At 37.0% G+C, this 26,074-nt stretch overlaps 1 protein-coding gene across 1 annotated transcript in view; it reads right to left on the reverse strand.

Annotated features, from left to right (window-relative positions):
- The window catches only part of LOC141432174 (ATP-binding cassette subfamily G member 4-like), a 106,258-nt gene that overhangs the window by 45,655 nt on the left and 34,529 nt on the right, over nt 1-26,074 (reverse strand). Inside the window, exon 2 of the mRNA XM_074093650.1 lies at nt 6,236-6,353. Coding sequence (XP_073949751.1) covers nt 6,236-6,353 — 118 coding nt within the window. The remainder of the gene's footprint in view (nt 1-6,235; nt 6,354-26,074) is intronic.

Genomic DNA, 26,074 nt, shown 5'->3' on the forward strand with positions numbered 1-26,074 from the left:
CTCTTGAAAATATTTTTCTAGGTACGTATTAGCTCGAAGTCGGTGCCTCAGCACGAGCCAGCAGGAGTGGAACAATAGTCGTCTACCTCACCTACATACTATGGGTTTCAATCCCTCCTGCTGGGTCGTGCTGATTCACCGACTTCGAGCTAGTACGTACGTAGAAAAATATTTTCAAGAGTTTTGTAGTCGGTTCAATTTTTTGTTATTTTTTTGGAGTCGGTTTTACTTTTTTACTAAAAATTTTCTTTATTTCTCACTTTTTAGTGATTCGTAGCCAAAGTACATCTTACAGCGATTCCATTAAGCCCAAACACGACTTAGTTACGTTGTTTTTTTTATAACAGAGTTCCGATGCCTACCTTCTGGCTTCAGCATCAGATCAGTTAGAAAGAATCATTAACTTAAAGCTTCTTCTTAGTTGTTTATCTAGGTATATTAATCATGATCGTTTATATACGAGCGAGCATTACTTAGCTTTGATGAGTTCCATTGGTCATCTACGGTCTCACGAAATGCTCATCTTTATGCTAAAAATGCCAAAATCGCCATAGGTGTGCCTATTTGAGGTTTGCCCTCGATTTCCCTAGGATCCCATCATTAGATCTTGACTTGGTAACAATGGGACCACCTCGGAAGAATACTCTTTCGAATAAAAAAAGAATTTTGAAAATCGATCCACAATTGACTGAGTAATCGGTGAACATACATAAAAAAAAATACAAAAAGTGGAACATAGAACCTCCTTTTTTGAAGTCGGTTAAAAATGGCATGCTGCAAACCGCAGTGCTGGAGTCCGGAGTTCATAGTTGGCTGTACGGAACGCCGCTGCCCGAGTGCCCAACCCCATCCATTGGTGTCAGTCAAGTGTCACCAATTGACACAAACTGACCTAGTGCCAAGCTAAGCAAAGTTTGTTCTATGGATACTAGGCAACGGATTAACATATATACTTAAATACATATTAAACGCCCAAGATCCGAGAACAAACATTTGTATTTCATACAAATATCTGCCCCGGCCGGGAATCGAACCCGGGACCATAAGCTTCGTAGTCAGGTTCTCTAACCATTTGGCCATCCGGTCGTCACATTCATTTAGATTTTGACATGAAAATTAATATATTGTTGTTATACGGTGGCGGTTAATTTTAAACGAAAGAAAGAAAAGTTTTTGTTTTTTTTAATGTAACGGTGACTGTGTGGAATTGTCGTTTAAATAATGTACCCGCAAAGTTTTCTTCACATGTGCTACACGCTACTAAACTACTATCCAAGCTAACAAAGACCACTTCGTATTACGGACGTCAGTCTGTCTGACGCAAACTTCTAAACAACTACGATTCAGTTAAATTTGCACTGTACTTGTAAAATTTACTTACTATTCTGTTTGGGAACTAGAGGACGAATGCATGCACTTTGTTTAGGTGGATTTCACTCAGCCGGTCCGCTTTTAATGTTTAACTTAAGCATTGTACGTTTGTAGGTTAAAGAGAGATGTAGTCATGCCAGGAATTGCATTCATATTTACACTCTGTTAAATAATGAATGAGGTGGCTGAAAGGTGGGACTCACTAATGTTGGAAAGGTGGATGTCTCTTCACTTAAGGGGATCCCATGCCCCAATGATCTTTGATCTGAATTCCTTAGCTTCTCATATTATTCCATATTTACTTCAAAGTTCACTGTCTTCGAGATATTTGGCATCAAAGTTGAACAATTTTAGGCCAAAAACTGGTTTTCTGGCCATAACTTTTGTGTTAATTAGTTTCAAATGAAAACCTCAACCAGTTTTTAGAGGCGTCAAAGACGAACCCAAATATGTAGATTTCGTATATGTTAGATCTTGCACGTCAATAGAGATACGAAATAAGTGTTTTTTCAGACAATGTTTAAAAATAATACAAAATTAAGTATTATTTTTTTTCTAAATCCGGTAGACAAAATGGAGATAAAAGATTGGAAAACCGATAGCCGTTTGACTTATAATTCTATCTGTAGTGCAAAAGTAGGAGATACGATTCAAAACTTGTCAAAAATCGACGAAAACCTCGGGTAGCCCCTTAAGAAGGCATTAGTTTCAAATGAAGGTATCTATTATCGGTATTTGCAATTATTTCACTTCGGAATTCGCAATTGGAAAAATAGTTAGGTAATTTAAACTCGAATCGAATTAAAAAAAAAAACGAATTGAAACTTCTACAGATAGTGTTCTTTGTCAACAGACAATTATTTCGACTTATCGGGTTTGACCAGGGAACCCTCTTATTTTCACGAAAATTAATTAGGCTTACAGTTTAGGCCGCAATACCTATTAAGCTAGATACGATATATAAATTGACAAAAAGCGAAGCGGCGAAACCCCAAAACACATAGGACATAGGTAGAGCAATGAAAGCAAGCGAAATGTTATTATTATGTTACAAATTCAAATTGCGCAAGAAGTTAATAATAGTTGCCATCAAACCAAATGCACGCCAATGATTAGTAGAATACATTGCAAAAAAAAATCTAAGATAATGTACCACTGATGTCTCCTGTCAATGTTGACCCAATTACCCAAGTACAATTTGGATCTGTCGATTTTTGTTGTTCCAATATTGTTTTTAGAAATGCGCGCTCCAATTCGACAACATCACCTAGTTCTTTAGAAAATACCCACGCGGGACGCGAAACATACAATGAAAACTAACGTCCGACCGCGCAGCAGTCTGTGAAACAATAATGCTTCCCGTTCCGTTTACGATTCATAACTTTGTTTTACCGCCGCGGAGACAAACTAGTAAAGCCTTTATTTGACCAAGCCTAAGTGATTTGGAAAACGATTGAAAAAAATGTGAAAAAGGATGGAAAATATGCAAGTGGGATCCACATTCTGGCATCCATTCGTGTTGTTACACATTTTCTAGGTCGAGAACTCATGCTGAGTCCGTCCCAATCGCTAGACTAGTGATTTTATTGCTATTTAAGCAGGGATGTGATTATCTAAGCGAATCTCGTCTGCGGATTCAACGTTGCACTCTGCAGACAGGCGTAATTTAATCCAACCGCTCGTATAACACACATAGGACGGCAGTGGGTCGGGAGTGCGGCGGGTCTATTTACGTGGTCGTATAGGAAAAACATCACACCGCGGCGCCCGCGCACGTCCCGCCCCCGCCCGTCGTCGGTGTGATGTTGTTCATACGCCGCACTCCCGACCCGACTCGATCTCGACCCGCTGTTGTCCTATGTGTAGTTTACGCTTTATATATGCAGATACAGGTATTGTGAAGTTGGCCAATATCAAGTCAACGCAAGACTGACGTCAAATCATTAATGCCTACAAGCGAACATGTTATTATGATTGTCTGCCGCGATAATGACTGGCAAAAGACATTTCATCAAAGCAGCGATGCAGGCAGTTGATGTATTTCAAACTTAGTTACTCAGGGCACAGTCAGGCAAATAAATAGAACTGAAAAATAAGTTGGTGCGCTTAAAGGAGTAATGCTGAAAGTGATACAGCATTTCGCTTTTATATCACTTAGCGGGCGCCGAATAGTGGCCCGATGTTTTTTTATTTAGTAGTAGGGCAAGTGTTATGGCGCAACTTTATCACTTGTTAATGGATATTAATGAATTATGTAATGGTTTTATAGTATGTTTATACATAAAATTAAATTGAAAATGTTTACTTAATACAAAGTGATACAAAATGGACTCTGATTTCGCATTAAAACTACACATTAAATAGGTAAGTAAGTCACATTATCAAAATATTGTTTCTTTGTTACGAGTATGCTTTGACTCTTAAAGTACTTACTCAACCGATCGTGATAATATTTGGTATGGAGCAAGATTGTGATCCTGAGAAGGCTATAAAAGGTCCTTGTGGCTCAGTACAAATTTAAAAGCTAGCAAAAAGTAAGTGTTTTACGATTCGGTAATGTTAAGATTTTTTTCTTGACAAATTTTATTTCTATGTCATCTAGTTGTATCTTTCGATTATGTAAACTTAGAAACTTATTTTACGGTTCCAATATACCATAACCCATTATGTATTTCGCATTAAATTCAACTTGATACCTTGTTCTGGAAACTAAAAGTCTTGCCGGCAGACAGTCAGCCAGATAAACAACGAAGTAATAAGTTATTTTTTTCTTTTTGAGATACGAGAATCTAAAAAATCTTGGATAAATATTTATAATCATTCGTTATCACAACAAACTGTATTCTAAACAGCTAAACCCCGTAACTTTATCTTATTTACTTAGCATTCTAAAAATCAGCTATGTACAAAATAACTCTACTTAAATACCTAAATACATAAAATATAATATTCGATTAATGCCACTGTAATATTTTTTCCAATCCATTTACCCTGAAGCAATTCGAAATCAAACATCACAATTGGTTTTAAGCCAATCCATTAAAGTTCAAGCTACCTGTTAAGTTGGCAAACGTTTCAAGAATTTTCCAAATGAAAACACTTCAAATTGTTTCCTGCATTTCAGTGAGGGTAACGTTGAAAAACATTGGAAACATACGAAGTTCCTAGAAGTATATCTATATCTAGCTTTTCGTGTTACAAGTGTCACGGACCCTGAAACTCGTGTCAATAAAATATGAAATAGGCTTCGGTGGTCCGTTTTTTTTTTTCAGAATTGAGTTAAGTCCGACGTATCGGAACCTTTTTAATAATGAATGACCATCTTTATTGCTGGTGTGCGAATGTTTTTTTTCGTGCAAACAAACGCCCCGTGACTAGTGGGCGTGTAACCATATTTAATACTGGCAGCTAATGTTTTAGAGAAAATGTAGCTGGCTGAAAAGAAATATCGTTTTTATACCGCGAAAAGAAGAAAAAGAACAATTCGCTTTTCGAATTTTGTGTACACAGCCAGAACCTATGATTGGATGTGGATGTTTTTAACCCCCGACGCAAAAAGAGGGGTGTTATAAGTTTGACCGCTATGTGTGTCTGTGTGTCTGTCTGTGGTACCGTAGCTTTTAAACGGGTGGACCTATTTAATGCGGTTTTTTTAATTTGAAATCAGGTTTTCTAGCGATGGTTCTTAGACATGTTTCATCAAAATCGGTTTAACTGTTTTTGAGATATTGAATTTTGGTTTTCAGTATTCCGTCGTCTATTGCGTTACTTTCCGTTATTGTGAAAATATGAATTTGTTGATAGCAAAAAAGTTCATTCATAAATGTATATCGTGACAACTGGCTAACTTAATAAAATAACTAACAGTAGCACACAGTTAATTAACTAGAATTAGAGACTTCAAAAATCATAGAAGTCCAAATAACCTTACCAACAAAAAGTTGGAAAACCCCTGACACTGTCACTGCAAAGTTCAATATCTCAAAAACTGCGAAACTGATTTTGATAAAAACCATCGCTAGAAAACCTGCTTTCAAATAAAAAATAAACCGCATTCAAATCAGTTCACCCGTTTAAGAACTAGGGTGCCACAGACAGACACACAGACACACATAGCGGTCAAACTTATAACACCCCTCTTTTTGCGTCGGGGTTAAAAAATAAATGAAGAGAGGTAATACGGAGTGTCTGGATCGTTTCTGGGCTTATGCCTCAGGCTGGTCTTTCTCTTTTAAAGCCTAGCTAGACCGTATTTACACTCTTGTCCAGCGGTTCTTAATCTGTTTGGCTGGCGACCTAAAATGTAAATATATTTGTAGCCACCCGCTAATATATAGATAACTAGTGTTTACCCGTGGCTTCGCACACGTAAATCCTTAGATCCAGCAGCTGAATTGAAATTTTGGGATTTTTGAAAAATTCCCTTGGGAATTCCCGAAATTTAAATCATGGTTTTCATTGACGTTACATTATCACTCTAAGCCCAGCGGTTGTTATTTCGAGATTTTTTCCCTATCCCGTGGGAATATCGGGATAAAAAGTATCCTATGTTTTAATCCAGGTTATAAACTAATTTTTTGCCAAATTTCATCCAAATCCGTCCAGCTGTTTCAGAGTGAAGAAGTAACAAACATACTCACTCACTCACTCACTCACAAACTTTCACATTTATAATATTAGTAGGATAAAGACGTCAAAGCGAAATATTAAAAAGGAATAACAACAAATATTTTTTCTACATGCTTTAATCAGAGAATTCCCGCAACCCATCCCAATTTCACCTGCGACCCGAGGTTAAGAAACGCTGGTCTGGTCCAAAGGCTAGTTCACCTTTAATTTACATAAATTTGTATTAAATACTTACGCATATCCAGCCAAAATATTCAGTAGCGTAGACTTGCCAGCCCCCGAAGGTCCGAGGATGCAAGTCAGCTCACCGGAACGGAACTCCCCCGACACGTTGTGAAGGATAGTGTTGTCCCCTGGAACAAAGGAGTCATAATCATATACAGGTTGCCCAGGGAAGATCAGTCTGGTGAGGTCTGTCTTTCCTTATGTCAAGACTCTCTTTCTCAGGACTTCTAAGTCAACGTAATAAAAAATACAGTCATTGAAAAGGTGTTTCCATACAAATTGCCGTAACCGAAAACCTATAGGGCGGGTAGTTCCGGTTGTTCTATAAATTTTAAAGGTATGAAAGAGATGCGGTTCAAGTTAGAAAAATAGTGTTTTGTTTTCAAAAATGTCACGATTTATAACAATAAGTTCTGATCGCTCAGGCTGAAAGGGCTTTTGTTTAATTCCCACGCGGGAAAAAGAGAAAAAAAAACTATAAAAAATTAAGTAGGTATATTGGTATGTACTAGAAAAATAATAACTGTGACGAAACTGCAATGTGAATTTTCCAAGATGATGAATTGATAGGTAAATTATTAACGTTGACGTTTTTTAATTAATAAGGAAAACCGTTGAAAAATGACAGCGAAGTACCTACTGGCATAATTGCATAAAGGCTTATTAAGTTTATTGCTTGCAAATTGCAGTTATATAATTTAATGAACAAAATTGCCTTAGGTAATACACTGTTTTAAGTAGGTGTCAAGGAAAGAATATTTACTAAAGTGGTGCAAGCAATGCCACGTTGTATTACAAAAGGAAAATTCCACATGCAAGCTTAAGGCTGTGTTTCCACCAAAGAAGTGAAAAATGTGTTGCGAGGAATGTTTTTTCCATGAACCAATAGAAATACTTCATTTACCTATCCTCGCACAGCATATCTCTGGTGGAAACAGCTGAGTGGAGCGAGGCGAGATAAATGAAGCGTTTGTATGGTTCATGAAAAACAAGTTCCTCGCAAGACATGGCCCACATGGCCACATGGGGCCACATGGGTTACTACGATGGCCCTGAAAATAAATCCTGAAATATTTACAGTTTTAGAGGCTGTTTCACCATCCATTGATTAGTGTTTACTGACGGTTAAATGTGATGCCGTCTCCGTCTATTCGAACAAAACAAATAGCGAAGGCATTACATTTAACCGTTAGTTAACACTAATCAATGGATGGTGAAACAGCCCCTTAGAGTTTACGAAATGAAGAGTTGCGAAAAGAAACAGGTTGCCAAACGTTAGTAAGTTGCGAAAAAGCAGTTCCCGCCGCGCAACACATCCTCGCTCATCTCTGGTGGAAACGGAGCCTAACTCTTGGCTACAACGTCTCGCGATAGCCGTCTGACGAGCGTTTTTAACCCCCGACGCAAAAAGAGGGGTGTTATATGTTTGACGCTCTGTCTTTCTGTCTGTGGCATCGAAGCTCTCAAACGGAATGGACTGAATGCAAATGCGTATTGTAAAACATTGTGCTGAATGGAATGCGTTTCTTTCACGTGAAAGCTAGAATGAGTGTGCTAAACAACTGCACCAGGGGACTTTCGAATAGCTAATCAGAAAATTGTTTTCGTTAAAAAAACATAGAACGCAACGCAAACGTACCTACTGCTGACAAAAATTAAAATAGTTTTTGACCCGGATAACTCACCTCTTTAATCGAGTTTAGCCGACGTGAGTTACCCGGGTCAAGTTTCATGTTCATAGTTTTTATCGTCATATGAAGAACCTACCTAACTTTCCAAAGAAAAACGTGATTTTTCACGATTCCGCTAATTGTGAGGACACGCATGAAACGTCAACTATTTGTATCTGGAAATTGACGAGATAAATAGGAACATTACAGACAGAAATTACTTTTTTTACGCAAGAGGGGACAAAAGAGCATACAGGTCACCTGATGGGAAGCAATCTCTGTCGCCAGATTATTTATTTATTTGACAGTTGGATACCCAGGCCTATAAATATATGTTATTCTGTTAATTTTATCAGTTTGATTATCAAAAAATATGGACAAGTATTTTTTCTCTTTTCTATCAAACAAAAAATGGCAAAGAAGTGCGTCAAAATCAACAAGAAAGAAATCCAGGTAGACCTGAATAAGACGGAACGCAGATAAATGTTCCGAACCAAAATCACGTGTCGACAGTCGTATCGTCGAATTACATAATAGAATCCCGTTAACTACGTTCCCGGGGAGGGTGGCTATTAACTGATCGATCGATATTACCCGGAATAGCAAAGTTAAGTCTTTTATGGCAAATTGCGTTAATTAACAGCTGATCGGGTTTCTGTATCAGCATCTGATACCAATTAATAGTGTCGAGTGATAACGATTATCGAATGATTTTAATACATGATTGATTATAATTTTACAGGCAATACCATTTTGATTAACGGATACAGTATTAATGACAGATATTGGCGAGTAAATCGCGAAAATACACGAGCAAAATTTAGTTAGATTAATAATCAACTGCTGTAACAAAATTGAAAAGTTATAGTTGCTCAACAACATAGCATGATGGATGAGAAATTAACATAACAGTTTTAATGATTCACATTAGTTGCATAAGTTGAAAAATCTAATGAGTTCCCGATAGATATTTCAACGAAGTTGCCTGCACTATGATCATTGGTTGCCTGAAGGATTTGTGTTGTATATTAAAGTAGACTGTGCTTATGCTTGGTCCATACTGGCAAGTTGACATTTTAATATTGCTCAAACGTCTCTCATGTTCCTTAATTTTTTTACAGTCGCAACAAAACAATAATGCAAAATAACTACTTTAAATTCGTATTTATACAAACGATAACTACACACGCTAACATATATTTATAATGTGCCAAGCTAAAAACTATTCGCAGCATTGCTTTTACAAGCTTTTATTTAACTTGCCCTGTTTGATTTTGGGTCAAATTTTCATAAATCAAGTTCATGTTAACCCGCTTCAAGTGGTCCGATTGAAATTTGGCATGCGTAACTTAGATGACAATGCTAGTACAGTCGACAAAAAGTACAGACAGCAAAGAAAGCTTATATGAAAAATACGTTTTTTAACAGATACTTATTGTATAAGGTTAACTGTAACAAAGGCAAAAAGAAAAGAAGGGTAATAAAATTGTAACAAAAAAAAAACATAATATATTTAAAATAATAAAATTCGATTTAAGTATAAATGCGAATTGAATGAGTGAATGATAATGTATATACCTAGTATAAGTTGGCCTGGGCACGAATATTACAAATTGAATAATTTTGCATCCATTTACATCGTCGAATAAACCACATAATTTCGTTCTTCATTCAATATTCTGCAACTTTCCTGTTTTAAACAGACAAACGCCAGAACAATTTGCGAAATATTTAGTTTGTTAACTAAACGTACTCCAGGTTATAGAAGCTATCAAAGGCTTTTAAGTTTCAAAATAATCCGCATAGCAACGCGAACTGGAAAGTGAGACACTGCAAAGACGAACAAATGACCGTCTTTTGTCCAGTCTTGAATTTGCGAGAGACACCTTTAATTAAGATGAAATGTATACTCTGGAAAATACATTGCTTAGGATACCGTGACTTTCCAAAAGATGCAAGTATAGGTCAGAATTAGGAGATTTATATTGTGTTAGCAATATATTTAAGGTAAACGTATGAGTGCCCATCCCTTGCCCAATAGTTGGCATCATTAAAGGAGGAGGTGATAGCAGGGTGTCATCTATTGGGCATTAGCGTGTCGATAAATTGGTTTTCGTGTATTTTTGTGAAGAACGAGTCTTGGATGACTTTTATTTTATGTTCATAGTTATGAACTGGAATAAATAACCTAGCTCCCTAGCAAGCCTCGTAAATATTTCCTGTCGTTTACCGTTGACACAGCAGCAGCAGGGTAATATGTTTAAGTTCATAATTATGAGCCACCACAAAGAAACCTCTGTTTTTAACCACGGCTGTTGTCAAATTGTGGTGGGTAAATGATATAGTAATTTATTCACTGGCTGAGTCCGCGACTTCATCCGTGTGGACTTAGGTTTATTTCAGCCAGTTATAGTTTCCGTAAACACCTACCTGTGACATAAGGACAAATAGACAAACGAACAGCAGGGCTACTACGAAACTCGAAACTCGAAGTTCGTGTCGTACCGTCCCTCTCATAGTATAAGTGTCAGAGGGACCGCACGACACCAACTTCGAGTTTCGAGTTTCGTAGTAGCCCTGCAGGACAGGACGACGATGCGCTTCAATTTTATCAGCTTGGCTACGGTACCATAAACAATCAAAGCAGGTAGGAAACGAATACTTTTAAAGTCAACTGGTTTTAACAATGATCCGATTGATTTACATTTTTTCTGTGTTTTTATCCATCTGATATGAATACAATATTAAAAGACTACAAAACATGAGCTTTGAAAATGACCTAATGAGTAACAACAGGAACACATCATCATTATCATCATTCATTGCAACTTTTTGGATGTTGACATCAAAAATTTTGTATTTTATAAACATCTTCATATCTCAATCCATACTATATCCATCCATCCATCCATATCCATATCCATAATATTATTAATGCGAAAGTGTGTGTGTTGTTTGTTTTTATGTTTGTGTGTTTGTATATTTGTATGTTTGTATCCATCCATCCATCCATATCCATATCCATAATATTATTAATGCGAAAGTGTGTGTTTGTTTGTTTTTATGTTTGTGTGTTTGTATATTTGTATGTTTGTCCGTCTTTCACGTCGAAATGGAGCGACGGATCGACGTGATTTTTGGCACAGAGATAGTTTATGGGCCAGACAGTTACATTGGCTACTTTTTATCCCGGAAAAATGCACAGTTCCCGAGGGAACAGCGCGCGATAACTGAATTCCACGCGAGCGAAGCCGTGGGCAAAAGCTAGTGATTTATAAAAATGCAGTGCTTAAGTCTACGTGTAGCTGTCACATCCTTACTAATTATAAATGCGAAAGTAACTCTGTATGTCTGTTAACTCTTCACGCTTAAACCGCTGAACAGATTTAGATGAAGTATGGTCTGCAGATAGATTGAAATCCTGCGATAAAATAATCCTTCGCAAACAGAGTCGCGGGCAACAGCTATCCCACTAATCCCACTAATATTATAAATACGAACGTTTGTCTTTGTTTCTTTGTTTGTTACTTTATCACGTCTAAACCGCTGAACTCACTTAGATGAAATTCGGTATACAGTTATTTTGAGTCCCGGGGAAGGACATAGGATAATTTTTATCCCGGAAAATTGCATCCCGCGGGATAGTGATAACCGAATTCTACGCGGACGGAGTCGCGGCCAACAGCTAGTTCCTTACAAACAGAACTCCCTTAGTAGATTTCAGATTTCACGTCAGATTGACGTTGCGAAGATTTATCGCTAAGTCTCTAAATGATGAGTGGACACAGAGTGGGTCCGGCGCATACGTTACCCGTGATTGAATATCTGTGGTGCGGGTATGCCCACCCCTTTACTCACTTTACCCCTTACCCTGGGAAAAAGAGGGTCACTTTATTGATAGCCCGCATTTCAGATGACCTTTGTTAATGTCGAGAACGAGATTGTGATACAACGGTTGTGCGATGTGACGCTTTTGGAAAAGATTATGAGCATACGGGTATGGAGTAAGCGACAAATTCTAGTAACGCCAGTTTTTAACCGACTTCAAAAAGGAGGAGGTTCTATGTTCCAATGTTTGTATTTTTATGTATAAAAGTCGTATTTATGCCTCGTGTTATTCATCAATTTGATTTGGTCATCAACAAATAAGTATAGTAGGTATTTTAATAGCGTAAACAAAGTTCGGTTTTGCTCTTAGAACAGTTGCTAGTACTATGTCTTAATAATATAAAAGCATACACATTTTTAAATAAGTACGTAACTTTTAATGTACAACTTAAATCGGACAGAGTACCTATTATGTATGACCACATCAGTTCAATGTATTTTAGAATCAGATTTAAAGTAAAGAAAGAAAGAAAGAAAGAAAATACATTTGTTTAACGCCATAAAACAAACATAGAACAGATAAAGACATACATGAAGTACGTATGTAGATGGTCAAAAGAAGCTGTATCGTTTAGGTATAACCATTTCCTCTGTTGCCTTATAGGTTTACTTTGTTGTCCGTCTGTATGTCTGTCCACCAGTCTGTCCGTCTGCTAAGGCTCCTTTTCTTATGAACACGTTAAGGTGTCAAGCTGAAATTAATATGTAATACTTAGGTTGACTAACTTATTTATGAAGCAATGAAAAAAATCAAACTTGTACAACGCAATCAAAAAATACAGTCCTTAAACAAGGTGTTCCCATACAAACTGCCGGAAAATCAAAACAAGGAACCAATTCAGTTCCACTATGTCCGTCCATTCGTACGCCCGTAATTAAGGATATAATAAGAATACCTATAGGTAATAAGGACATAATAAGACGTCATCAAAATGGTAATTTAAAATGTGAAAAAGAAGTTTTTTTTTGTGTAGGTATCTCTCCTACTCGTACACGTAAAGTGGGGATGAATGTTTTTCTCGGGTAACCCGAATGATGCATTGTTGGATATATACTTAGGTCCTCCGAAATTTGAATTCAAATAAAAGTATCCCGCAAAAACTTTGACCACACATTGCTTTCCCATGCAAACGCACAGAGATACACGGCCTACTTAATGGTATTTATTTGGACAGTTTTTTGGTAGATATATGAAATAGCTCGCTATTCATTTGCAAAACTGGACTAAGTAATTACAATCGGGGCACCTACGTATATACTCCTGAGGTATCTATCTCGGTTTTACCCAATAACAATACTACGTGGAATAAAAAAAAACCCGTGTCGCTCCTACTTTTAATAATCTATGGCACTGCCGCAGTACGCGACACAGCTAAGTGCCAGCAATAAAGAATCCGAAGTAAAAAGCTGAGACTGTCTGAACTTTATAACGAAATTAATCAAAAGAACCTCCGTGAGATATTGCTTGGGACTTTTCAGTCGTTAGCACGCGTTCCTGGCTAGATTTGAAAAGGAAATTTCGCTGCTGTACTTGCACTCAGTACTCATGGGGCGCACAGGTAATCATCATTAGCTGTAAACGAGGTTAAGGAGGGTTTCTCTGAGAGGCTAGTTGGCAGATTTAGTTGACAACTTAGACATTGGCGTCACGTTTGTGATTGGTTTAATAACTAAAGAACCTGGGCGACCGAGCTTTGCTCAGGCTAAAACTCGTTAATAAGCGCTTTCCCAGAGATAAGACCAAGCTAGAATATATATTGGTATGTATATATATTATCGATAACTACCGATAGTCTATCGAAATACTATCGATCGGCAACACTAGTTCGCTTGTCAGAAACCATCTTTGTACGATGCTAGTTTACGATTTCCACAGCAGGCTTTTTGTTTAAATATCGAAAATACAAACTGAGACATGGATGCACAGAAAAACCAGAAAAAGAGACCAGCGCTGGGAATCGAACCCAGGTCCTCAGCAATCCGTGCTGCGTGCTATAACCCCTACACCACCGCTGGACAGGAATTTAGACACGAATTTTTCCTATGGATACATATCTCAGGTTGCTTATTTCTACTACGCTACTTATACCTGGGTTCGATTCCCAGCGCTGGTCTCTTTTTCCGGTTTTTCTGTGCATCCATGTCTCAGTTTGTATTTTCGATATGGTTTCACGGGATACCCGTAAAAGTAACAAATTTGGAGTTGAAATAAAAAATACAAAAAGACTCCAAATAACCAATCATTTTTTGTTTAAAGTAAAATACTTAAATCATTTTCGTGTCATTTACTTATGTGTTTTTAGAGCTTATTTAATTTTATTGTTTCAATTAGATTTACTTAATAATTCATTTACAAAATCAGCTGATAACTCTATAATGGCCAGCATATTGGCGGAGCTGATAACACTAATTTTGTGCCCATCGTTTAAATTTATTTACACATACAATACCTACGAAACGAAACGATATTATTTCGAAAAACTCAGAGATGCGAGCTGAGGTTTGAACCCACGGTCCTCTTCTTGAGAGGCGATAGGTCAAACCACTAGGCCACCACGGCTTCCGGCCACCACGCTTGACGGCTCTTTATTGCCAACTAGGAATTCAGGACTCCAACACTAACTATTTTTCAAAGAAAGTCATCTTGAAAGTTCAGAATAAAACAATTTCCAATCGACGACCACAATCCCTCTGCCAAGACTGTAGCGACTTAGAAGAAGGCACATTGGAATTTGAAATAAAAATGTTCAGTTCTAGTTCTCTACTTCTGGGTCCAAATGCGTAAGTGTAAATTTTTGATACAACAAACGTAACGTAACGAAAGCATCGGTAATATTGAGGGGGAAACGAATGAGTTGTAATACATTGATCAGTGAATGTCCCAATTATGCAACCAGACATTCAGTAGACCCGCAATGTAATCTACGTGATAGTCCATTCACATTCAATTTAGTCGACAGTCCCAATCAATCAATTAAATTTGAATCGAGTGAGTGTCGATTTGAGTGTCACGGGGTGGTGTCCGGGGAAGTTGTTCGGGTGAAGAAGAAGGCAGGAATAGGGCAGACAGTGATATTTATTTAAGATAATAATAAAAGGGCACGTTTCCGTGCCCAGTTCTTTATTTATATAATTCAATGGCACTGAAGTCCAGCGTATTACATTACATAGAACAATGAACTTAAGGAGCTTCACTAATACACTGCAATTATTTGTAACTGGATAAGGATAAAACCTTCCTTCGTATAGGAGTAGTAAATTATAAGCTTGTTATGGAGTTTTAGGAGATTTATAGGATCTAGGATAAAAGACAGGTATCTGTTCAGCTCGGAGGCTCTGAATAGAATGGCTACTTGACGTAAATTGAACAGGTGTGGTATTAGAAAAGGAAATTTGAATTTAAATGTTATTTTTTCGAATATGTGCTAAACCAGACAGTACAAAGAGTTAGGAAGAAACGAGCTGTATGACACCTCGTTACAAACTCACATCCATCTGCTACTGAGTAAAGGCAAAGCGTACTTTCACGCCACTTCATTTACCTAATCACTGAATATAAGACTTGGTTTATTACTGAATAAATATTATATTGGAGGTACAGTTTCTCCACATAAGTATTTCAGTTCATGTTTATTAGGGATTCATAATTCTGCTAGAAGCTTTGAGACTGTTAATGTAAGAAATCTGCGATTATATGGAGGTGAAATTATATACCCTTTAATTATCTCAGTATGAATTTTGTGCTCTTGAATATCTTAGTCGCAATGATAAAATAATCGTAGTGTTCACGGATTGGTGCAAAATATCTACAAAATAATCCATCATTGCCCCCGCCTATATACATCTACCTGCTGGACACAGGCCTCCTCTTATATTAGATGTCTCGGACCGTCGTTTCCGCGCCGGCCCAGTGCGAATTGGAAACTTCACACACACCATCGAATTACTTGGCGGGTTTGTGGAGGTTTTTCATCACGATAACTGCTTCGCCGTAAAGATCAATGGTAGCGTGCCCGAGTTTGAATCCGCGATCCTCTGCTTGATAAGCCAAAACTCAAACCACTGGGCTACTAGCTCAAACCAATTTCTAGTTCATATTATTGTTTCACCGGAAGTTTGAATAATTCATAGTAATATGCCAATTGTATGAATAAACAAGGAAATACAATACCAGACTCCATTGCCTAAACCTAACCTGTGTAAATTTAACTCATTTCAATAAGACCCTCGTCAAACAGATCGGTATAAGCTTCACAAAGCAATAAAACAATAGATTGTGAATATATTATATTGTTTAGTAAGATTGTATAAACTGTATTGTCTCAGTGTTGTGTGGGCAGTGCATTATACATGATCCTCTCAAATAGGCTCCATGAAAATGCTAAACACAACCTGAAATATTAATTCCATTATTCCCGGCTAATGCATGTCCCACAGTTGGGCACAGGTCTCTCAGATTGAGGGTGCTTGGGCTCTACCATGTGTACAGTCAGCATCAAAAGTACCGGATCATTATTTTACTGTGACGCATCAAAACATTTGTCACTCTTGCATAAAAGTGTATGGCTACTTTTGATGGTGACCGTACCTATGTTGTGCGAATTATTCTAGTGTGATTTCGCTTGTAAATGTCGAAAAATCAGAGGGAGCAAGAGTTTGAACTCGTGATCAGATATTATAGGAGAAACCGATAGGCCGCCAAGGTTATTTTACGGTTTTTTATATGATGGGGGGAAAACGAGCAGCTGGATCACCGATGGAAAGCATAACATAAGCTGAGTTACATATGCGTTGCCGGCCCTTTGAGAAATTAGTAGGCTCAAGTTGCCAAGTCCCCAAATTGTACCGGTCCGGAAATACTGTCGTTGCAAGCAGAGCCTATACTATACTATGAAGTGCAACATTCGAACTTCGTATCCATACCTATCTATCTATTCGTATATAATACCTTTAAACGAGCAATTCTTGTATATATATTTCGGGGATCTCGGAAACGGATCTAGCTTGGTCTTATTTCTGGGAAAACGCTTATTATCGAGTTTATGCCCGAGCAAAGCTCGGTCACCCAGGTATTATTATTTAGTACGAGAGTGAGAGGGCCTGTACGAGATTTCGATTTTCGAATTTCGTAGTAGCCCCTCTGATTCCAAATTTTCACTGTGCGTGGCAAAAAGCTATGCAAGAAACGAAGTGTAATAGACTGCCAGCTATTGCGGCCTTAGTAAATTATGTAGCCAGGACACCACAATAGAGAGATCTCGCTCTAGGCCAGTAATAAATTATCAATTTCTAGAACAATGAGTCTGTTAGATTGATGTAAATACTTTGGTGGTTGTTGCTAAATGTACAGGTTAGTGATGTAACGAATGTCATTTTTTGAACATTCGCGAATGCGAATGCGAATGCAAATATATGCGACTATTCAGTATTTCGTTCTGGCGCCAAATTGTCCATGGCAGTCTCGTTCGAACGAAGTGCGTTCCGTTTGTATTTTGTTCCTATAATCACCTCGTTCATACGAACGCATCGCAAAGTAAATAAATAAATAACATATGATCAAGTGAAGACTGATAATGTGATTACGAGGTTAAGTTATTTTTTCTTGTATAAAAACATAAACGCAGAAATTTTGCGAATGCGAATATGCAAAAATATGCGAATATTCGCGAATGCGAATGCGAATATTCGTTACATCACTAGTACAGGCCAGCAGCAGTTGAATCGTTGCCGGCGGTCACCGACTAATAGCGACATTGGCAGTTCTAGCGTGCCGCATGCACCATTTTGTTATTAGACTGCAAATCGCATAAAGTAAAATTGTACAAAAATTCAATTTTGTCATACATTAGCCTATCACTTTTTAACGAGCTTTAGTTATGCGCGATAGTTTTTCCTTTATTGCCTAATTGGATCAAAGACAGTTTTTGTTTCTTGGAATTGGGATGTCCCAATTTCTGACAACGTATAATAAATCGAAAACTATTTGCAGAAATAGGCTTTGTGAAGCGTTTTCAGAAATCAGATTCCAAAAATGTGATAAAATTAAATAAACAAAATTTAAGTAATGACCCTCATTCGACCCCTGCAACACTCATAAGCAAATTGACAGTTTGAAATGTTGCTGTCTTGCTTATAATAGCAAAGAGTGACAAAGATAGAACTTTAATCACATGATGCGCACTGGCTTTAAACAGTTGTCATTTATCGTAAAGTCCGAAATGTATACGCGTATTTCCAATATATTTTTCAAATCAAATTGTTAAATTACTACGTTACAAGTAAATACAAAAGAATTTAAATATCAGATTTTAATAAAAAATATCTATTTACTATCACACCATTAAACAAACATAGGAATAATCGAAGCTTAAAGAAGATAAATAAATAAACCTATTTGTCTGGTTCATTTAGGATCCTAAGCCGTGCTTGAATTATTGTCAAATTGTAATGCCACAGATTATGTTATGTACGACCCAAAGGTACGATCTGAATTTTTCTAAGCAATGAAACGTGGCTGTCTCACTGTGACGTCATCCAGCGTATTTCGTAAAAAAAATATAAAAAATTAAATACTCATCCAAATTCAAAATCAATGAAAATGGTATCTTAAAATATCCTATTCTTTCCAAAAATAAAATAAAAACTATCGGTTATTTTTTATGGTGCATCCCTATATTATATAGCATCCTATAATTGATAGCACAGTCAAGGTTTCTAGTTTATAATTGGAGTCCTAGTTTACAGTGCTAGGTCGCTTAAATTAAACACCTAATTGTTGTTATGATAATGTAATGTATTTTATCTACACCCATATAGAAAATCCTCAATTATGCGTTCAAAAACCATAGGTAATGACCAGCATTACGACATTGGATTCTATTATGAACACGGCTGTATCGTAATGGAGATTTCATACATCATTACAGCACGCAGCGGGCGCAGCTCGTGGGACAGACATACCTACCTAGTTCTCGTTAATGCAGGTCATTCTCAATGGTTCTTGAACACATGATAGAGGATTTAATATATGGATATAGATAAAATATTGTATGCAACTGTACGTAATTAGGACTTAAAACACTCATGTGACCCTAGTATGAAACTGGGCTACGCCTCGTTTCATAAACCCACACTCGTATTTTAAGGACCCCTATTACGATACAGTTGCATAAAATACTATTTTTTCTTAACTAAAATGTGACTTGTAGAATTCTCATTGCTGTAAACAAAATACGATACGAGATAAAGAAATATCATCGGAAATCACATTATGTCTTACTTTTTAGTGTCTTAGTATCCCTAACCGTTACCTACAATTTTTACTGAGAAAATATGACATACCAGACCCTGAGCTTCGAAGTTCGGTGTCATCGAAAATGTTAACTATTAAATTGTACGTAAAATCAAAAGTAGTCACAGCCAAGATCTCGATGGCATCAAGAATCACTACCCAAAACACGTTTGGATTTAATTTAAATTCCCAATACAGTATTTATTGCGTACCAACGCAGTTGGGTGGAATTGTTCTTTAAAACAAGTATCTCCCAACTGAAGTTGGTGGCAAACTTCCGCCGTCTGCAATTAATATAAATTATGAATAAGCCTGAATTTTCAGGCCCGAGAAAACTTCTGTATCAATAAATCGTCGCTGGCAATCCCAAGTTGTGTCTCGTAGAATCGTTTACATGCTAGATAATTATTTGTTTGTTTAATTAAATAGACTGTAACTTTTTTAATTTAGTAGTCTTCGGGCTCAAGAGAATTGTTTTGCATTTGGGATTGTTTATTTGTATTTTGGGAGTGGTCTTTTATTCAGTTAGATGATTCACTTTCAATGTTGGCTTAATAATGTTTTGAAATGGTTGTCAAAAACCAGCTAAGTGCGAGTCGGAGTCATGCACGAGGACTTCGTACTTTGTAGATACCTATGAATATCCACTGCAGTTTCAGCTCTGAATGATTCCAACATTGTAAGTATAAAACAAAAAAAAAATAACAAAAAATGGAACCGACTTCAAAAACCTTGTTTGAACTCGGTGCCTCAGCACGAGCCAGCAGGAGTGGAACTATAGTCGTCTACCTCACCTACATACTATACATTGGGCTTCAATCACTCCTGAGCTGAGTCACCGACTTCAAACTAGTAGAAAATTATTTTCAAGGTTTTTGAAGTCGGTTAAATTTTTTGTATTTTTTTTTAATAGTTTTTAGTGATTTGTAGCCAAAGTGCATCTCAAAAAGATTCCATTAAGCTCAAACACAGCATAGTTATATCATTTTATAACAGAGTACCGGTACCTACGGTCTTCTTTATCAGGGTCCAGTTCACCAAATGATACTTTCTGAATGTAAAACTTGATGTTAAAAATGCCAAAATCACTTTAAGTGTGCTTTAAAAATTCGAGGGTTGCCTTCGATTTCTCTAAGATCCCATCATCAGATCCTGACTTGGTGTCAATGGGACCACCTCGGTATGTCCTTTAGAATTAAAAAAGAATTTTGAAATTCGGCCCACAATTGGCGGAGTTAACGCCTTCCTTTCTTCCTCCCTTCCTTTTTTGAAGTCACTTACAAATAAAATAATTAACAGTTCAAGTTCACAGCGCACACGAAGATATCGAACGATTGAACAGTGAAGTCATTGAGAGCTAACAACAGTGAATTTCCTTCTAAAAGTGGCATAGTTCCCGCGGGATAGTGATAAACGAATTCTACGCGTACGCGGACGGAGTCGCGGGCACCAATTAGTATTTTAATAAAGACCGCGTTGTTTTATCCACTCAGATCTACTCAGTAGTCATTGGGTGCCAGCATACTATTATATAATAATTCGGAATACTAAATATGTATGTACATATTTGTAATCAAGGTGGAAGGGAAGAGGAACGCACACAAATAGTGGTTACATGCGATTTGAAGTTATATGATACAATCGCGTTGCGCAAATTTAAAAATAACTATTCAATATTGAAAGTGTTTAATATCCCTAGGTTATCATAGCACACAACATACCAACCTAACTTCGTCAATTTTGCCTTTATATTTTGGACTATATACCCATATGACTGTATTATATAGTATCTATACTTAGCCTTTGCTCTTAGTCTTTTCGCGCGTGATCCAGTAGGTCTGGCAGTTTAACTGAATTGCCAAGATTTTACTAAATTTCCATAGAAATTAATAACATTAATTGCGGTCTTCATTTACATTGCAAAAAGAAAAACCGAGTCAAACTTCGTGTCCCTAGGCTCAGCGGTTAACATTTCTGGATTTTATCTGCCTATATCCCGAACGAATGGTAATAACAGAATAAAAAGTGGTGCTTCTGTTATTCCCGAGATCCTGCTATCTACGAGTACATTCCAAGATTCCCCCAAATCCGTCTTATAATTTTAGCGTGAAAGTACTCTTTTACAAACACACACAAACTTTCGCCTTTATAGATTTGTAGGACTATAATTTATGAATGTCCCACAAGAACCATTAATAGCTCTCATTCATTGCAAGTCTTCCTCGTACATTGTTGATAAAACCCAGATAAAGAGGCTCGACCAACCCTCTGACCTTTCCATAAGCAATCATTAACGACGCTCAACCGAAATAAACAAGCACAATAAAAAGTATTGAAGAAAAGGCATGTTCCTTAAGTGGTATTTCTCGTTGGAAATAAGGTCGGAGTAGATGGTAAAAAGGGTAGCGACGAATTGGACGGCCGGAGAGTGACGAGCGGTGAATTTGCGACAAGATCCTTCCGCACAGAAGCGAGAGGGCAGAAAGATCACAGGGCTTTTTCAGTCGGCCTACTTACTCTGTTGGCTTGGGGATGCGAAGTGGATGAGTTCGTTGTTTAGCCAGTCGCTCGTGAGAAGGAAGATGATGTAATTTTCAGCTTGACTCCAAAAAAGGTTAGGTTCTCTACCCAAAGGAAAATAGAGGCTACGGACGGAGCTTCATTGGTAAAACGAAAATATTAACAATTAATCTTTGTAACGTTTCTCGTCTTATTTTTTTATTAATCCATACTAATATTATAAATGCGAAAGTGTGTTTGTATGTTTGTCCGTCTTGGCTTTGATTTTTGGCATAGAGATAGTCTATGGGCCAGAGAGTGACATGGGCTACTATTTATCCCGGAAAAATGCACGGGTCCCGAGGGAACAGCGCACGATAACCGAATTCCATGCGGGCGAAGCCGCGGCCAAAAGCTAGTACGACATAACACAATAACAATACTTTTTATTTAATTATGTAAATGTGTTTAGACCAACACGCAAAAGTAGGTATTTATTTATGATTTCATTTTCGCGATCAAACTTAAGTAGACTTTATTTTCTTTTGACTATTTATACATAATATTTTTGTATGCATCCGTCCGAGGTTTCATTTATATTTTTTAAGTTAGGGCGGTATATATATGTAGTTTCGCACGATTTGTAACAGAAAAGCAAGGTAGAACTAAAGGTACTTCAATATTATGGACCTCCGCGAAATGACGCCTGAATCAATCGATTGTTTTGTATCTTATTGTTTCAACAATATCCAGTCCGTTAATTTTCCTGCTAGAAGAAAGAAAGTTTTTGGTCTGCAATGCATAGTTCGTACTTTCGCTTGACGACCAATCGTGACAGTTTCTTGCTGGTGGCTATTGAATCTGGTCATATGGGTTATAATACCTAAGTAAGTTTTCATAGAAAATATTTTTTTACGATGTGAAATTTTTGCTTGAGTTTTTGTTAATTTGTACTTGCAATTTTATTCAAACTACTGATCCGTCCACGGCTGCACCATTTCAATCCTAGTAAGTCTCAAAAACTCAATTTTGCGATTTTTGCTTAAAACGTGGTTTCTAGCAAGGGCCTACAAGATACAAAAACATTTAGAGGCCTATCTCGCTCAACTTCAGAGATACGAGTACTCCAAAACCTAGTAAGTACAGAAAAAAACCGGCTTGACCATTTCAAAACCTAGTATGGCACAAAACCATTTCAAAAACCTAGTATGGGACATGCACTTACTAGGTTTTGAAAAAGTCAGAGAGACTTACTAGGTTTTGATATGGTCAAACGAGTTTAATTGTAACTTTTTGGAAAGTAGTATGTGTTTGTTAGTTGAAGTTACTAGTTTTTGTAAGTCAAATGTTATAGGTACGTTGTTCTTTATTCATTTTGACGCGTTATGGTTGGCAGCACTGTGCTGCCGCGCTAACTTCATGCTATTGCGCTGGAGCTGTTCGAACTCATTTAAACGCGCAGTTGCCAGCCAAGATTGAGTTTGTATGCACGCGTAACGTTAAAATTTTGCTAAAACGTAGCGTAATTTGGCTAATAAATGAATGAAATAAGGCAATCGCACCAAGCGTATAGTGAACAACGCTTTGAATTTAGACAACAACCATTTTGTGTAAGTAAATGTATATAATACTAGCTTTCGCCCGCGTGGAATCCGGTTACCCCGCGCTGTTCCCTCGGGAACTGTGCATTTTTCCGGGATAAAAAGAAGCCCATGTCACTCTCTGGCCCATAAACTATCTCTATGCCTGAAATCAAGTCGATCCGTCGCTCCGTTTCGACGTGAAAGACGGACAAACATACCAACAAACACACAAACATACAAACACACATGTTTTGCAAAATGTTTGGATATTAAATTATTACGCTTCATACAGTAAGATTATTTCTACTTTGATACTCGGGACGTCTCAGTTTTAACCGTAAATGTTCGTGTTTTTTCATAGGATACTTATTTAAAAACCCAGAATTTAATCACATAAAAAACCCAAACCTATTTCATCTAATTAATAACAACACCTCTGCCTAAGTACCTATTGCACTTCAGATCCCTCTCGATGTAGGTATGCCGAGAATTGCCGAGTGCCAAATCGGAAGTAATCATACTGTATTATTGGTTTACTAATGTTTCGGCGAAAATTATTTAGCAAATTATTAGCTCCCAAACTATTTATCCCATTTTTTTATTTAGGCGAAATGTTATTTCCCAACTCAACATTTCGCACTGATATCATTTCCCAACTAATCATTTGATAAATTATTATTATGCAAATTATTACCTGGGATTTTTTTAAGATGTCGTTTATGTTTTGGTCAAACGTATTGATTGGCATACCTTAACTTAGCAACATATTGAATGGCATACAACCTACTTTCCTAGTGGCAGTTATCCTGGCTGCTATAAAAAAAAACCTAACATCGAAGGCTAAGGCGGGAGCTACGCTCCGCTTCGCTCCCGCCTTAGCCTTCTGAACCTAAACTATCCAAGTCGCTTCTGCTCCGAGCCGTCTTGCTCGCTCGCTTCGCTCGCTCGCACAAATTTTAAAGTAAAACTTTGCAATATAAAAATTGGCCAAATGCTATTTGACAATTTGTTATTCGCCTAAGCCAATCATTTGCTACATAATTATTTGCCACATAAAAGTGTGATGAAGTAAAATTTTGCAATATAAAAGTGTTGCGTAATAAGAAAAATGCGGAGTAAAGTTATGCCAACGAATTGTTTGCCAAATGAAACTTTGGCGAAAGATTGGTTGCTAAGTGAAATTTGGCGAAACATATTTCGCCGAAAAGGCAGTACACCTGTATTATTATTGAGCGTGGGAGTGTGTGTCTCATGGTTTTATTGAGCTTGAGCATTTGTGTTATTATAATATTAAAGTGAGCCCCCTATTCCTTCTCCAGAAATGTTTCCAGAAGAAAATGAAAGTCAACCTGTTGTTTCCGCTCCTAAACTAGTACCACTGATATAAAGTAAAAAAATTAAGACTTGGTGCCGTAATTTTTATTTTTTATAATAAATTATTGTAATGAACAACTACTTAGCTGACTGTTTGTTTTATTTAAATTGAAAAAAGGTCCACGTATTAAAACTTATGATTTTTAGTCTTTTTAGCCTCTAGATCATGACAAAGTGACAACACATACTGGGTTTTGGAATTGATCGGTTCACTATAAGTTTTTATTTGAGTTTAATTTCAAAACCTAGTATGGCACATAAAACATGCAATATAGGAAATTAAGTGCATATATAAATACCTGGATATTCGGCTTAATCTAATAAACCGAGAAAGTATCACTTTTGTAACGAATATTGCAAAATTTCGTACGGCTGAGACAAAACATGTTTTTTCTCTCTCCTGTAAAATTAGCTTAATGTCCCTTACTATGTTTTGAAATGGTGCAGCCGTCCAAATTTCAAGTAAATTTAATCACAAAAGTGGTAAAACTAGCAAGATCTGATCCGAGCAATTGACCTTTGCAAGTTAGGTAAAACTTGTAAAAGATACTTAAGACTTGAGGTTTAAAAGACCGCTATTTTCAAAAGGATTCGATCGCCATGACTTTTTGCTTTGTCAATCTTTAAGTCGTCACTTCCACTTCTACAAAAAACATTTTTTTGTTTTTCTTACTTCTGGCACAACACGGTTTGTTTTCACTTTGTTTAATTTATCAATTTGAAAAGATGTAATTTGTTCGGAACGAAGTAGCTGCTAAGTAGCAGCTGTGACAGAACCCTTTGCGCCCTAGGGAAACTTCGTTTTGCTTCTAACTCGTTCCAATTTTAAATTGAACAAATTTCAAATGACATGGTTTGACGTAATTAGTATTTGAATAAACATTTACGGGATTGCAAAATCTATGGAATTGTTGAGTGGTGCGTACTCGTTCTGACAAGTTTATGCTGCAAGATTTTGTCTTTAGACTTTGAAGTGGTTTTTTTTTTCGATTTGGTTGAAAAGCGTGAGAATATCAGAATAAAAAGTATATCCAGACGTCCAGCTAAGTAGGTAAGTACCAAATTTTGTTCAAAATTGAAGGATTACCCAAAAAATGCCGTGGGAATTTCCAAAAATATTAAAAATCCTGCGCCAAATTTCAATGCTGCGTTAATTTCTAGATAAAAAGTAGCGAACGTGTTTTGTAATATGTAGCTTACAGAGAGTGATGTTCTTGATTCAATATCGATGATTGGGAAAGTTAGCTCCCTCTTGCTTAGCTCAATTCATTAAGACGTGACACAGGCATAGTCGTGTCATCACGTCAATCATCTGTATATTATGACTGGACGTTATTCCCGAGATCCATTTATCTACACCACTTTTTTTACGTGAAACAGAAATACACAAATTTTCTAATTTTTCATCATTGGATGACAATCGTAAAAATGTTTTTAAATAACGTAGGTGTCACTGTATGATATTGCGTGTGACGTTCCACGTCATGATATGATAATTAAGTACCTACGAAGATTCCATTACGTAATAATACGGTATTTGACAA

Source organism: Choristoneura fumiferana, chromosome 10 (assembly GCF_025370935.1).
Source record: "Choristoneura fumiferana chromosome 10, NRCan_CFum_1, whole genome shotgun sequence".
Lineage (NCBI taxonomy): Eukaryota > Metazoa > Arthropoda > Insecta > Lepidoptera > Tortricidae > Choristoneura > Choristoneura fumiferana.